This window comes from Andrena cerasifolii, chromosome 8 (genome assembly GCF_050908995.1).
Source record: "Andrena cerasifolii isolate SP2316 chromosome 8, iyAndCera1_principal, whole genome shotgun sequence".
NCBI lineage: Eukaryota > Metazoa > Arthropoda > Insecta > Hymenoptera > Andrenidae > Andrena > Andrena cerasifolii.
Genome location: NC_135125.1, coordinates 16,256,754 through 16,271,923, shown reverse-complemented (window position 1 = coordinate 16,271,923; position 15,170 = coordinate 16,256,754). Strand labels below are relative to the sequence as shown.

The following is a 15,170-nucleotide window of genomic DNA, read 5'->3' as shown; positions in this document are numbered from 1 at the left end:
GGACATCGTACGGCCTTGACTCCTTGCGGCCACGCAGCGCGTACCTAACCCAGTCTAGCGAAGTTTTTCCCCGGTGACTGTGCGAACAGGCACGCAACCAGCAGACAATGACAAAGTCTACCGGTGACAAAGTGATTATTGCACCGTCTCCTCGCGTGGGTGGTGTCTTCCGTTCGTGGCGACCACTTTTCCCTAACGGTCCCAGAGCGGAGGCACTAAACGCGAACGGTATGCCAACAAGTGAACCTCTGCCTTCGGCCTGATCTTCTCCCGCTGATTCATTCGTTGATACACTCCGCTCTTCCCGACTTTCTCTCTCGCGAGGCACGCACCAAGCTTCCCTCGATTTCCACGTTTATCAGAAATCCCGCCTGCTGACGCGCTAGCGAACTGCCAGTGTCTCCAACTGTTCCCAAGTCTGAGCTCTTCGCGCTGGGATTTTGAAATCGGGTGGCCTGTGAGCATCTCAGGAGGGACTAACCGTTTGGGGGATTCATTAATCTTGATAAGTCGATAATGTGCTGTTTGATTTTTCAATAAAGGGATATTTATCGAGGACTAGTAGAGGTTGAGATATCCCGTTCAAAATCCTTCTGGTGTTCAGTTTCTGCTAAGGGGAAGCTGCGCGTTTATCAGCCGAAGCGAAGGAGATGGAGGATAATTGAAATGCAAATGTAGATTGGAACGACACGTCCGAGTAAGTACAGAAATCGCGAGTGGCTAGTTTCTGACCAGATACACGCCAAGGTCGATCTATTCCTCCACCTCTTCGCTTTCCTTTTGCCCTGTACGCGCTGCATCGTCTTGGTTTCCCTTCTTGTTCCACCTGCTCGCCCACTCGCAGCCCCTCCTCAGCAAGTAACTCGTCGAAGTTCATCTATTTTCGCGCAAGATTCTTGATTAAATTATTCCAAGAACAGCACCTAAGTCACCGTACACTGTGCTTAAAAGTAGACCGCGCAGAACTACTGGAGGCACTTCGGGCCGCGCGTGTTAAATAAGTCAACGACGTTTATGTAGCTCCACTTCATTCATTCCACCAGACAGGGTCTTTTGTCGTGGAAATTTAACGGAACGATATCGAACGTCGACACACGATGATAATTATGTAACTCTGGCCATGGGCCAATCAAAGAATCTCGAAGTACAGACTCGATGCGAACTGGACGAGAATGTCCACTTCTGCGGAAACTACTATTGAGCCTGGCAGAAGCCAAGCCGATCAACAGACTCTACCGAGAACTTCTAAAATCTAGCACTCGAGGATGCGATTAGTGGTAAGCTTATCGATCTCCTCCGCTTTATATTTCACGGCGTTAATCAGTTTCGGTTTCGAGTGGATCGATTATCCAATCTGCTGCGCCCTTTTAGCTGTCTGGTGGAAAGAGCCGAAAGTGGCCGTTCCCCATCTCACAAGGGAAGATCCCCACTTTGTGAATATGTAGGGGATTTCCTCCTGATTACAACGCCACTTTTGTTTGCTGCCCAAATTCACTCGAAGGGGGTTAAATTAACCCCTGAAAATTCAACTATTTCCCGATTTTCTGTTATAACTCGCGAAATGTAAGAGATAGAAGAACAGTGTCAAGACAAAAGTCAATTACATCCCCTTAGAGTGAATTTGGGCAGCAAATAAAAATTGCGTTGTAATCAGGGGGAAATTCCCTACATATTCGTGAAGTTTCGGAATTTTTGAATTCCCGGGTTTGGGATGTTCCCTTGTCAGTCCCCATTAATAAGTTTTGAATACCTAGAAGAAGAAGGATGGCATCCACGTTGACCACGAGGTATGGAGATCCTCCGCGAAATGTCAAGTGAGCGATACCACTGCCGTTAAAACCCGTGAGTAATAAAGGTAATCAAGCAATTTGACGTAGAAACGACGATCGAAGTTTCCCAAGTCGCGGATCCCCGCCGGGCATTCGATGGAGATACGATCTGATCAAGATACATCGCGGGCCTCTCGATCTTCCAGACAACCGCGCTCTATCGATAAACCAAGGTTTTATTATTCGAACGTTTGACTTTACGTGACTACTCTCGCGGAGGCGATTCCCTAGGACGATTACGACTGCCGCGCGGATTACTATAATCACGTGACCGAGAGTTTGCCTCGCCCCTAAGGAGCAGTACGCCCGATTGAGATGGGTGACTAAAGGATACGATTGATGGAGAGAATGTGACGTTCCTTAAAGATCTCTCCTTAAATATCGCGGAGATACTTTAAGAAATCTACCGTGGAACAGCATCTTCCTGCAAATTCCAATTGCTCTTTATTTGATTTGCAAACTTGTAAATATAACATCACTATCGTGCGATATAGCATGCGAATGAACAGAGAGCGTGAGACAATCGCGTCGAGTGTATCGATAGGCATAATATACGCAGTGTAACGAGTCGTTGGACTGAAACGAGGACCTTTGAACAGTAGCCCCGCGTTATATCTACGAGTTGCTGCTCTCCTCTCTCCCATCTGTTCCATCGATCCTCCCCCTCGTAACTCGATTGAGAAGTATCTCAAAACCGGAAGGCAAAAATGAGATTAATCTCGGTTCGGCGGTGTATCGTGGAGATTTCCGGGTGCCCGTCCTCGCCCGCCGAAGGGAGAGAGCCTTGCAGTGGCTGCAACCGCAAATAATCGATATCCTTGCCGCGTCTATTCTATTCACCCTACCTGGTCCCTGCCTCCTGTCCTCTTTCTCCCTATATTCCTCCACTCGGCTTCGCGTCGTCTACTCCTCTGTTACCCGCCTACGAGCTGCGCAACCCTCTCTGTCCACACTAAAAATCCTCATTTATACCATTTCCCCTCAGGCTTCAAACTGCTCCTTCTGATGCAAGATTTTAAGCGTCCAGCTGAATAGGAAGGATTTCCAAGCACGTTTCAGGCTTCTCGGGACTTTTGTTTATTAATATTCAGATCTTGCGTGGTGTTGTTGAAGGAGCAAGAGCTAGTTGGATATTAGGCTGCAATAAGTTTTACACGCCCCTTGTGGTGAACTGGGTCGCCAGATGGACAGAATGGCTCCTAATAGCGAGGCTATTGTAAGCTGCCTTGATACGGGATTGTTGTAGGTATCCAATTGTAGAATTAACGCCCCTTCTGCCCCTTCTGCCCCTTCTGCCTCGGAACCGGCGAATTTCAATTTCCATCTACCTGAGGGGCTGCGTTCGAATAACTGCACTACTTTCTCGTTAGCCTGGGACTAATTACGAGGACGAGGTCCCCATTAGTGGAGTTTCTAATATCGCTAATAGCCCCTGCGATGGCCCCAGCATTTCCCTTTGCTTTCCCAGTAATTCTTTCCTTTCCCGCAGTGTGCCCGCCTATAATCATCATCGCATTCCTAAAGGATTGCAGCAATTCTGCTTGCAAACAATCCCAAACGAGCGGCCATAAACTTCCCAGGGGCAGGCAATTCGGAATGGGCCGACTATTGTTGTAAACAATCTATCCGCGGGATCGCCCGAAGCGAATCACGATTGAAACAAATCGGTCCAATTATCGTTATGAATTCTCAACGCCAATCGGCCCAGCCGGCTACTATCCGCTCAAGAACGAAAGCCCGGCCGCGCCGCGCGAGCGCGCGAGCGCGCTCGCAGGGAGAACGGCGCGGAACGATATCGAGAGACGCGATAAGAGGAATCGCGTGGACGCGAGGAACGCAGACGTCGGTCCCATGGCCACGGCGGAGGATAATACCTTTCGAGGCAGCGTTTAATTACAGTTGGAGAAGCGGCACAGAGACGCGACGCCGCGAGACGCTGCCTCGAGCCGCACGATCACCGATCATTATTAGTGTTTCACGTGTCGTCGAGTATCCGCGGGATATAAAAGCCTTTTCCAGCTCGAATTAACGCCGCTATCGCTTCGGCGCACAGTGTAACGAGTGTACAGGAAAAAAAAGTCAAAAATCAACTTTCCATTAAGATACAGTTATTTACATGTAATTGATATGTTAATCATATTTATGCGCAAAACAATTAATTTTTAACATAAAATAACTCAGTTAAATATACTTTGAACATAATAAAAGTAAAACAAATAAAATATATAAACATATAAAACAATTATTAAAATATATGTAATTAATTTTTTAAATAATTCGTATTGATAATAAGTTTTAAATTATTCATTCTTGTTATACATCTTCCTCAGATTTCGAATTCAAGCTCAGTGTCTTTTCAAAATAAATATTCTAGCACAGATTTGTCTAGCTTTTCCGTTTTATTATGTGGGAGCACTCGGGAGCAGATACAATTTATACCAAATTAAACGCCATGAAAATAACTAATTGAAGTGAAAAAATGAAAGAACCGATATGTTTGGTTTTTTATTTTAAGTCTGTCCAGAATTTACGAGATGCGACAGAAATAGTAATAATTTGAGCCACTGATACGTATCCATATCTTTAAATGCAAGAATTTTTAATTAATAAAACGAAAGAAGGATATATTTTGCTTATTCTAAGAAAAAAAAGAAAGAAAGAAAAGAACTTATAAATACAAGAAAAATGCAGTGGGTAAATATTTCCTATGCGTAGTCTGTGGCAGCTTGCGTTTGGTTATTCGACTTTGATTGTAATTACTAACCTTAAATTCCATTATTCGTGTTACTAAGTTATGATGTTTTTATGTCAGAGGAGTGTTTACTAAATACAAAATTTCAAAACTCGAAATTTTTGTGTGCGGTGCAGGGATTTTGGAAAAGCGTCAGGTGCAGCTGAGCACGTAACCAAAGGACCCTTTGAAAGGTCAGAGGTGACCATTGTGAGATTGCTCGATATGGGTAACTGTAGGTAGATTGAATTTGTTTGGGAATGGACATTGCCTGGGGTTAATTGGGCTGCGCAATTTTGCAGCTCTGATTGAGGTGCAGACGCAGCTACATCTATTTGTAGAGATTTTTTTATCTAGGGTTATTAGAGATCGCTGAATATAGCCCTGGTATTGTATCTTCCTCGTAGTAAAGACGATTTACTGGTGTTATTGTTGTTGCTCTTATCACCAGGCTATAACCGAGGCGTGTGAAACTCACGTGGACAGCTTAAGGACCCGCGGTAACTGGCGAGGTAAAAGCACGCGACCATAGTCTATAAATTCCATGCTCGGCTTGTACTAGACGACAGCTTTGCACCAGGTATCGAGAAGTTACTGGAAGCTCGTTAATAACATGGCCGGAGTTTGTAAACTTTAGCGTGTTGGGTAACTACCCCGGCAAAGAAGCTTGAACTTGCGGGACCGTTGATTTCCAGCAACTCGTAAGAACACAGTGGATACGCGAACGATCTACGAAATTAATTACACGGTCCGATGTATCGTTTAATTATTACTACTGCGAAGCTGTCCATTGAAAATTACTGGATTGGCATAGAATGGGATATAATGTCTCTGTAACATAAACGTGGCTGGAGATTCGATGGGAATAAAAGCTGCTGGAAATTCTTCTAGTTAGAATTAATAAAAAGTTCAGGTAAAAGCGGCGATCGAACGCTGCAGCCGCTTGCGGAACGTAAATACGCCGCAGATAGGATTCCACGAGCTTGATAAAATATTTGGTTTGTTAATTAAACACTTCAGATTGCGGGGTTCAAAGTACGTTGCGAATGAAAAGGTGGTTACTCCGAACTGACCTCCGCGATTTTCTCCAATTTAATTGCAACGCGAAACACGATGTTCATTGCTGGTTTAAAAGCCGGCAACTTTCATTATTGAAATTTCATCGAAAGACCTGCGCCGATACCAGAGAGTTTGATAGTAAGGTAATTCCGTCGATAATTTCGAAACCATTAGCGTACGATGCGCTATGCGAGACTTAACGAATGGAATGTATATACGAGCCCTACCTAACACTGCGGTTGGCAACACTGAAGAGAACAGCTGTTTGCACGTCAATCCGTTCGGAAGCATTTACCGTGCGATAACCTGTCTAATGGCTGACTTAATAATAATCGGACGTCAGGAGAGCGTGCAAAACTGAACTGCGAACGTTACGGACGATGGAATAATGTTTTATAGGGCTACTTGGCTTTCGTATACTGTTATGAATAAGAAGGTGGAAACCTCACCATGCTCCGCTGTTCTCGGCACTTGGTTCAGAAGCATCGCGCCGTTAGATACATCGAGAAGAAAGTGTATTCGAATCTTAAGCGCGAGGTCGAAGGAGATGTACGAAAACGTTACTGTGCGTGACTACAAGCACGCGACGAAGTTGGCTACACTGACGAGCGTTAGGTCGAATTTCAATGTGCAGATTAAGAATGCTTCCGGATAGTGGCTCCACGTCGCTTTCACGAACGGCTAAATTTCGCATTAATAAGCACCGAGGCTTCGTTAAGCATCGACAAAAACATTTCGATGATAATGCACCGAAAAAAACGTCACATATTTCGTTGCACTCACACATGGACGGTTTGAATAATTAAAAAATATAAAAGTTTCGTTCACAAGAGGAAATATAGGAAACGATCGACTTCTGTTTCATTCGGCAGAATACTATTTTCACGGCGATCTGTTTTTGAGAGACTTTCGTGAATCGATCGATTGATCGAGAAGTCTGTGTTATTTCAACAAAATTTAAAGTCTTTCCTCGAGAGTAAGCGTTACGTATGAGATTAGATTCGTTTAGTTCCAAGTAGCAGAACGGGGATAAATATTGGCATGAATCAGACGCAGCGGAAAAAATGTAAAATTGTTCTGCGAAAACCGTAGCAATTGAAAGTAGGCAGAGAACAGGAAGAGATGGCAAGAGTCTGCGCAGAATGTCAGGACCGTATCTATGAGAACAGGAGCATGCTGTCAGAAATGTCAGACCGAGATATCGCGTTTTTTCCAGAGATTAAGGAACGTCTCTTTGTAATTCGAAAGATGGGATATATAATAATACTTCATGCAGTATTATACATAATTACTTCTAAGAAATTAACACTAGCATAATATTAACTCCTCTATTGACCATGTGGTGCCTGGACCCGCCCCCCACCGTTTACCACGCCAATGAAGTTAACCTTTCGAATACTATTCAAACTACACGACTAAATAAATTACAAAGAAAACCATGATATGCAAGATTATAATTATTTCAATTACATACATCTATTCGAATAAATCTCCTTCGTCAGCTGCACAATTACTGGGTGCCAATAAAATGTTTGAAACGCGTAAATCTCAGAATAAATGCGCGACTACATAACATACAAATATGATTTTGGAATGGAAGGTATCTGTGGAAGTCTGAAAGTAGCATGTGTTTCAAGCAATTTTAAACGAATCCTCGTCGAGAGTCGTGCGACAGAGGATCGCAAGAAAGAAAGAAAGAAAGGAGGAAGGAAGGAAGGAAGAAAAGAAAGAGTACGCGAAAAGACGGCCAACAAGAGAGGTTAGAGTGGGGGAGAGAAAGAGGAGACTGGGTGGGGCAGTAGACGCCCCGCGGCAAACTGTCAAACTACGCCGGTTCCGCAAGGTTCGTGGCCATCGGCCGCCCCCATGGTAATGCCTGCGTTTTCCAACAAGCGTGTATACACACGAGTAACTATGCACGCACGCACGCACGCACGCATGCACGCTCTCCCCGACGGGCGCAAGCCAGGCACGTTGACGCGTGAAACGACCGGCGGGGCACGGTCAGCGCAGCGGAATGACAGAAATAATCCTACTCACCATCATTTTGTAGTTGAGCTTCCTCGGCGCGGCTACGTTTTCCATTCTCACGGACATGTTTGCGGCGTTATCGCTCGTGGCGCCCGAAACGAAACGATACCGTGTGCCCACGTCGGTCCTATTACCACGGGCAGAACTGTCTCTGTCCTGTTCCTCTCTTCCCTATTCGTACGTCGTCGGCTGGCTTTTCGGCCTGGCGTTGCCAAGAGAGCGGCGTCAGCCGTGTTTTTCGTATCTCCCGACGACACTGGTCAGATGCAGAAGAACCCACACAGCACGGTCACGAAACGAAATTTGCACTCCGATGGGCCGATAAAACCGGGGTGGAGCGGAGGCAGAAAAAGAGGCGAGGAAGAAAGAGAGGGAGAGAGAGGATGGATAGGTGTACGTGTGTGTGTGCGGGTGAGACGCTTCGTACGAACACGAGGGGGAGGGGGATCGCCGGGAGGGGGTAGAGCTAGGACGAAGTACGGTACGGTATGGTTATATGCCGGACGCAAAGGGACACGATAGCCGGGCTGGTGTGGTTTTAAACGCCAACGGCGAAACTCGATGCGAAGGGCGCAACGATAAATCACTTTGCGCCGTGCGAGCGAAAGAGAAGACAGTAGGACGATCCACTGAGACAGAGGCGAGCGATCGTAACGAGAGGAAGAGCAGAGGGGAAAGGGAGAGAGAGGATAGAGATGGACGTGGTGTGCGCGGCTTTCTGGTTGCAGTTGGCCGAATGTACACGCGTGCAACCACGTAAAATGTAGCAAGTAGCAGGATCGGGAATGGGCGAGAATGATGGGAGACGAAGGAGGATAGAGAGCCGAACCGATGGCGATACGAGACGGATGTCGAGTGTCAAGAGGGTGTGTCGGGCTTGTACACTTCACTACGGCTTATATCAGTCGTACACTTTTCTCCACGTCCGTAACTGGTTATTAAAACACGCACCACACCGGGAGAGAATCGGCCGAGCTACACCGTGCGCCGAGCGAACGTAAACGAGCGGCTAGACTACGCGAGGGATTATCACCTACTTCGCTGTCGTTTCTCAGCCTCAGTGGCGGCCACTGTTGCGGTACGATCGTCCTTATCCAACCTCGTCGCCGTCTTCGTCGGGATTGCCCCCTTTGTCGTTGTCCTCGTCCTCACGGTCGCTGTGTCTTCCTCCGGGGGGGGCCCTTATCTTCCTGCCCTTCCTCGTCCTTCCGATATCACTGATTCTCCTATTTCCTACCGTCTCCCCCCTGATCACCTCTCTCTGTTCCGCGGCACTCGGTATTGCAGCCTATCGCGGCAACGATCCCTCTGCCTTTTCGGTGCTTTCCGTCGTCGTCGTCGTCCCCGGCCGTTATTACCTCGCGCGTGTGGCCTCGCACCGTTTTTCTCTACTATCGTACAAATTCCGCGGAGCACTACTAATACAGCATGTTACAAAAATAGAGTCTGTGTTCCCTTAAATAAAATAAATGTACAATTAATTGTTACTTGTGGTTAGGAAACATTTAGTGTATGTGTTGTCTTGTAGGTAGAGTCTAAGCTACTGCCCGGCGAGGTTCGCCCATCTTGCCCGAAACTAAGCGGAGTCGCCGCATGGCGGCGCTGCGCGCGCCGCCACCAACGGTGGGGCTCCGGCGGCCGCACCTGTCTGCACGACCGCCACTCAACACACGCGCAACGCTATCACCCGAACGCGGCCGATATCTTACGAGCCCGTCGCGCGCGACGAAGAGATAACTAACGTTCCCGTAGCCCGACCGACAAAGACGCAGCGCGGCTGCCTAAACGAACAACGCACAGGGAGGGAGGGAGAGAGAGATAGGGCCCCCGTGATCACCGCGGTTTTCTCCGCGAGTTTCGGCGCGGCGCAGTTGGCAGGCATGCGAATGAACGAGTGGCGAACACGACGGAGACCGCGGACAACAGCGCCGCGTGGCAAACAAGGATCGACGATGAAGGACGATACGAGGGAAGGGAATGAAAAAAGAAGATAGAGAGAGAAAGAGAGAGAGAGAGAGAGAGAGAACGGACGACAGACAGTGGCGGGTGGTACGCTCACCCCCGTATACGCGACCCTTCGCGATGCGGCAATAAACGTGCACGCCGTATTGCCCTCTTATGCAGAAATCTACCTGAGATAGTACGGAGCGTCTCCTTTCTCGTTCTCCCAGCCTTTTACCGAAGAAGAAAAACCGGTCTCTCTCTCTTTATCTTACTATCTGTCCCGCTCCCTTGTTCCCTCACTCCCTCCCTCTCTCTCTCTCTCTCTCTCTCTCTCTTTCTTTTCATAGGACGAGATCGATTCTTTCGGCCCTTTCGTTGGTGCCCGACGACGTTCTTTCGCACCTTCTCGCGAGAGACTCACGTTATCGATCGTGGAACGACCTCACTCACTTCTCCTACTCCCTCGAGGTCAGGAGACGAGAGATTTTCCCCTGTCGCTCTTTTTTACCCTTCGTCAATGGCGAACCTCGGTAATTTCCTTCGCGGTCATCGACATTTCCCATTCACAGGATGCTGTTCGACAAAACGCCGTAATCTTCGATCTAAATCGATCAAGTTTGCGCATGAACGCGGTATCCGCTCGATCGATCTTACCGTGCTCGGCGCTACCTATCGCGCTCTCCGTCTACTACACTGTTATACTGGCCAAAATTTCTTTCCGCAGCGCTGCATATTGGGCATAGCTGCGCACTAACCACCAAAAGATGCCCTCTACGTTTGCAATCGTACGGAGATTCACGACCCATTGGCGTAGCAATCGGGTAATTCGATTCTTATCTATTTTCAGCTTTCGATGAAGAATAACCCCCTTTCGCAACACTTATTAATGCAGTTCAAGGTGCGGATGCATCGCGCAGATTTACACGGTGGCCTACGCTCTCGGCGTGAAACCGAATGGACGAATTTTATGGGCAGCGGGTTAGGTTTAAGGAACTTGCCGTGCGTTCCAATTACGTTGGTAGCCAGCATATCGCGAACATCTACCGTTGCAGGAAGGCATTATCAAAAACACTACTTTCCGCAGCGACAATAATGTAAGTGTTACTATCTCATGAAAAACAATATCTCTTTTCCTATCTTTGCGTCACAACACTTCAAAGAAGCTTAAAGCTCGCATGAAACAGGAAAATGCACTAATCGAGATTTCTTTACGGGCCAGTAATAAACTGAAGCTCGCGTCGAATAAACAAATACAAAACGATATCCCTCGTTCCTAAAACAATAATAGCAGTATTTGCGTTGACAGTTGCCCCTGGTTCACCGAGAATGACGCATACCTTCGTCAGAAATGACGTGTACCCTAGCCAATAAGTTCAGTCACCGTCCAAATAACTCCGGCCTGAATCAGTGCGCATCCTTCGCCCGCTATGAACGCACAATCGCCCGGCCGAATCATCCACCTCCAGCGGTGCGTCCATGCAGCATTTTGAAGAAGCCGCAGAGGGGACCCGCCGACTCAGTCATTAACATTGACTGGGCCGTTTACCTGGATTTGCCTGCCACGACCGCGCAGCCCGAACAAGAAAGCAGGCCACTTTGTTTTGACCGATGTCTTTTCTTGTATCTCTCCCTCTCTTTCCTTCTCATTCACCATGAAGTCACGGACAAGGTCAAGGCCGTTGGCCTTCATTTCTCGACATCCTCCACAACCTCCTACGAGTTTTCTCTCTCCCTCTCTCTCTCTCGCTCTCCCTCTATCCCCCACTCTCTCGTTCTGTCATCATGTTCTTTCTAATCTCATTCAATCATACCACACCCGCCAATATCAACTTCGAATTAGATTGTAACTCGGTTAGCTACGGTTACCATTGCCGGGCGTCCCTTAAATCCCTTAAGGTGGGATCTCCAACCTGCGACTGGTCGCTGCGACTGGTCGCAACGACCGGTCGCAGTATACTGGTGCAATGAGGAAGCATGCATCTGTTTTCCTCTCCTACAAGCGTCTGCGATCGTCGGGTATGTGCCAGACGTAGGAGCCTGACGCGAGTCTGTTTGAGTACCAGCCTAGGCTACTCGAGACGCAACACAATGCGATAGGGTCTGTTTCCCATTGTACCTAGTCGCAGGCTGGGCACTGCGACCACCGGTCGCTAGACTGCTCCCGCAGGGAGTCTAGCGACCAGTCGCACTGCGACCCATTGAAATCCCAAGAAATAAGGAAAGAAGACAGAATTCAAAAGATATGGGAGTATGTATTTTTATATGATACCTGTAGACTACTAATATGAGCACCTAAAAAAGGTAAAAATATCATGACGCTTACTTCTGATCTGTATGTAAACACGTGTCTATGTATGTACTTTTCGTGCAGAATTTTAAATCGAGTGTTTTAATTTTTGATGATATAAAAGAAAACAAATTTTCGGACCCCAAATGAGTGGTATTGATTCTGCTAAGCAATAGCAAATAATTAGTTACATACAGTTTTTTTTCTATGAGAAACCAATTGAAAAATTGTCAGCAATCATCGACTTTTTAGTTGCCTTCCGGGAACATCCAAACAAATTTTTTGTTTGTTATATAAGTAATCAACATAATCTTGTCCTTGCTACTGCGGAAAAAGCGTTTGCGAATATTTGGCAGTAATGGATTAAGTACGTGTACTCTATGTCGCACAGTGGGGGTGAATCCCAAGAAATAGGGGAGAAATGCAACATTCTGTATTTCGCATTTAAAAACGCCGAATATTATTAAGAAAATTGATAGAAAAAGTGTTAATATAGTAGTTTGACGTTATTTAAGAAAATAACGCCAATTCAACATGAATTAACTTCAATAATTCAAAAAAAAAAACTAAAAGAATGTGATAAATATGCCTTGGAAAGTGCAGTGTTCGTATCGACACACGCGCGAAGTTCCATAATGTAGCGTGATGAGTGATGCCCTAAACGGATTGTTAGCGGCTCACGGTTTACTCCAGCTTTATGACACTAGATCATTGGCCCCCTACGCGATATAAAGTAATTAGCAAACATCTGCCAAGTAACTTGCAGAACAGCGGAACAATTTTTAGCCTTAATCCCCAATTGCTACAGTATAAAAGAATTATAAGTATGGCCAGAACGTTGACCGTGACGAAAATTAATTTTATGGTCTGCACAATTACCAAAAGAAGAAAATGTTCTTATGTTAGATCGAAGAATGTTTCCCTGGAAATGGGGTAGGAAACGAAATTATTGTGCAGAAAGACCAGTACGCCTCGCGGAGAGCCACAGGAAGAAAAGGGGTGGTCCGCTGACTGCGCGTGATGCCGCCAGCTTCGTTCTCCCAACAGCTAATTAAAATCCTTTAAAAAAGCTGATTAAAATCCTTTAAAAAAGAAATTCGCTCGAAAGTTGCCGGAAGTATATAAAAATACATAATCCTCCCACAGCTTTTGAATTCTGACTCGTATCCTTGTTTCTTGGGATTCTATCCCACTGTGGCTTCAGCCTAGGGCCGGTCGCTGGGTCAAATCGCTGCGCCCAGTCGCAGCGACCAGTCGCAGGTTGGAGATCCGGCCTTTAGGTGGCATAGACGTTCAATGAGTAGGTATATACGGTTAACGGTCAATGATATTCGCGCGCGGAGCGGAGTGTGCCAAGCGTTGAAGTCTTAGCACCGGAGGGCTCGACTTTCTAGGCACGTTTAGACATTGATTTTCAGGTCATATTTCGCTTCAATCGTCCTCCCAGGGCACACCGCCTCGAAACTTACTTCCTCCCGGCTTTTTTTCAACCCCCCCCCCCCCGCAACTCCGTGGTCGGTTTCGCGGGCCGCGCCTCCTCCGTGCCCAGACAAAAATGTCCCCGGCAGAATGAACGATCTTACCTGGCCGACTCGTTCTACTACGCGTGGAATTGCACGGAGATGAGAGGACGGCAGCCACTCAGACATTCCGTTGCTCGTACGAACAGGTTTCCTACCGATTGCAGAAAAAAAAGCACGCAGAGCCGAGTAAGCTAAACAAAGTTATTCGCGGAGGAATCGATACGCCTGATTTCGGCGAGAGAGAAAAGAGCACCCTCCTCCCCGCATTGTGCACCGCCGGGCATCCTACGCCGAGCATCGCGCGCGCTCTCCAAAATCTCTCCATTTTCGTTCCCGCCCGAGGAAGAACTTTCGGGCGGGCCGCGGATCGCCCAAACATCCTCTGTTTTCGAACGAACGTAGCAACTTTTTCAGTCGTTACGTATGGCCACCATATACCTGCACGCCCGCCGTGTTATGCGAAGGTCGAGCAGAAAGGATTGTAATTGTAACTGCCCTCCTAAAATTGTACGTATTCCAACGAAAATACTCGTCGAGCGATTCCCAAAGTCCTGCCAAGGCACGCGCCGTGTAAATACTGTAAATAGGGCGTCGCTCCGTGGAGCGTTCAGCGCGTCCTTCTCGAACAGGATATTTGTCAAAAAATTCGGTGCAGCAGGCTCTAGACGTGGCGAGAGATTCCACGGAGGTACGCCAAAATTCCCTAGGGGCACTCGGGTCAACAGGAAGTCAAGGCCACGCGGTCAATTGCCCCGCGATCCGTCGCCGTTATAAATAGATACGAGCGGCCGGTATCTACGCATCTATTTGCACGCATGCTGTAAAGTCCGAATCAGAGTTATTCCGATTGGACTGTGTAGCGCTGGCTTCTCGGACTTTTCCCGACTCTCCGCGAAATCCCTTTAGCCACGGGGCCACGGATGATGGAGCGCATCGATCGCTAAGCCCTCCGACACTTGCTGCAGATGTCCTCTAAACTGTGATAACTTATCGGTGCTCCTTAGAGGGACCACTCTCCTCTGTTCTGTGAACACAGAAGACACTTTACCGCTGTACGGTGGTGTATTTAAAGTACCTGATACTTTCCTGATTTACGAAGTCATTCCTACAAGCTGATCCCCTGATTCCGTCGGGCATCCGTTTCGAAATAATTCGCGGTTAACGTTGGGGACATTCCATGCGAACTCGGACAGATTTCGGGGTAGATTTTCGTAGATTGCTGAAATTTGAATGTGTTGCAGTCTTTAGTGATATTTAAACGTACCTCAAAGGATTTTTCAAAATCTTGAAAAATGACGATTTTACAGTTGTTTGAAGTTAAGTGCTAACTTTTTTTCAAAGCATCATAGCTATGGAAGTAGTGAACGGATGGAGATGAGCTTTACGGTGCTTATAGAGGAGACATTGAAGTTTTACGAAAAAATTATTTCAATTTAAAAAAAAGAAAATTGAACCATTTTTGTGCTATTATTTTAAACAAATGCAGGTTTTTAACATCGGGCGCGATTTTAAAAATCTAAAAAAAAAGGAGAATGTAGTTCTATCCTTTCCCTTGATGGACAAATTTTAAAAAATATGCACATTTTAAAATTGGCCCTATAAAAATTGTCGAATGTTGACGCTGCGTCGCCCAGCACCGCGGTACTCGCAGCGGCCAAGCGGCTATACCTGATATTCTTATACAGGATTCTCGAAAATGGTAAGTATTTGAAAAAAACTGAAGGAGGAAAACTCTTACTGTTTTTTATATCCAACATAATACGGTA

General features: G+C 46.8%; 1 protein-coding gene across 12 annotated transcripts in view; it reads right to left on the bottom strand.

The window, feature by feature from the left end:
* Shep (RNA binding motif single stranded interacting protein alan shepard) overlaps positions 1-9,359 on the bottom strand; it is a 43,048-nt gene extending 33,689 nt beyond the window's left edge. For 2 of the 12 annotated variants that reach the window (XM_076818867.1, XM_076818877.1), the window contains exon 1: positions 7,660-9,341. In XM_076818867.1, coding sequence (XP_076674982.1) covers positions 7,660-7,716 — 57 coding nt within the window. In that variant the 5' untranslated portion in view covers positions 7,717-9,341. Of the gene's footprint in view, positions 1-6,068; positions 6,180-7,659 lie in introns of those variants that run through there. The other 10 variants (XM_076818868.1, XM_076818872.1, XM_076818870.1 and 7 more) reach the window with 9 other exon arrangements.
* Between the last annotated feature and the right edge of the window lie 5,811 nt (positions 9,360-15,170).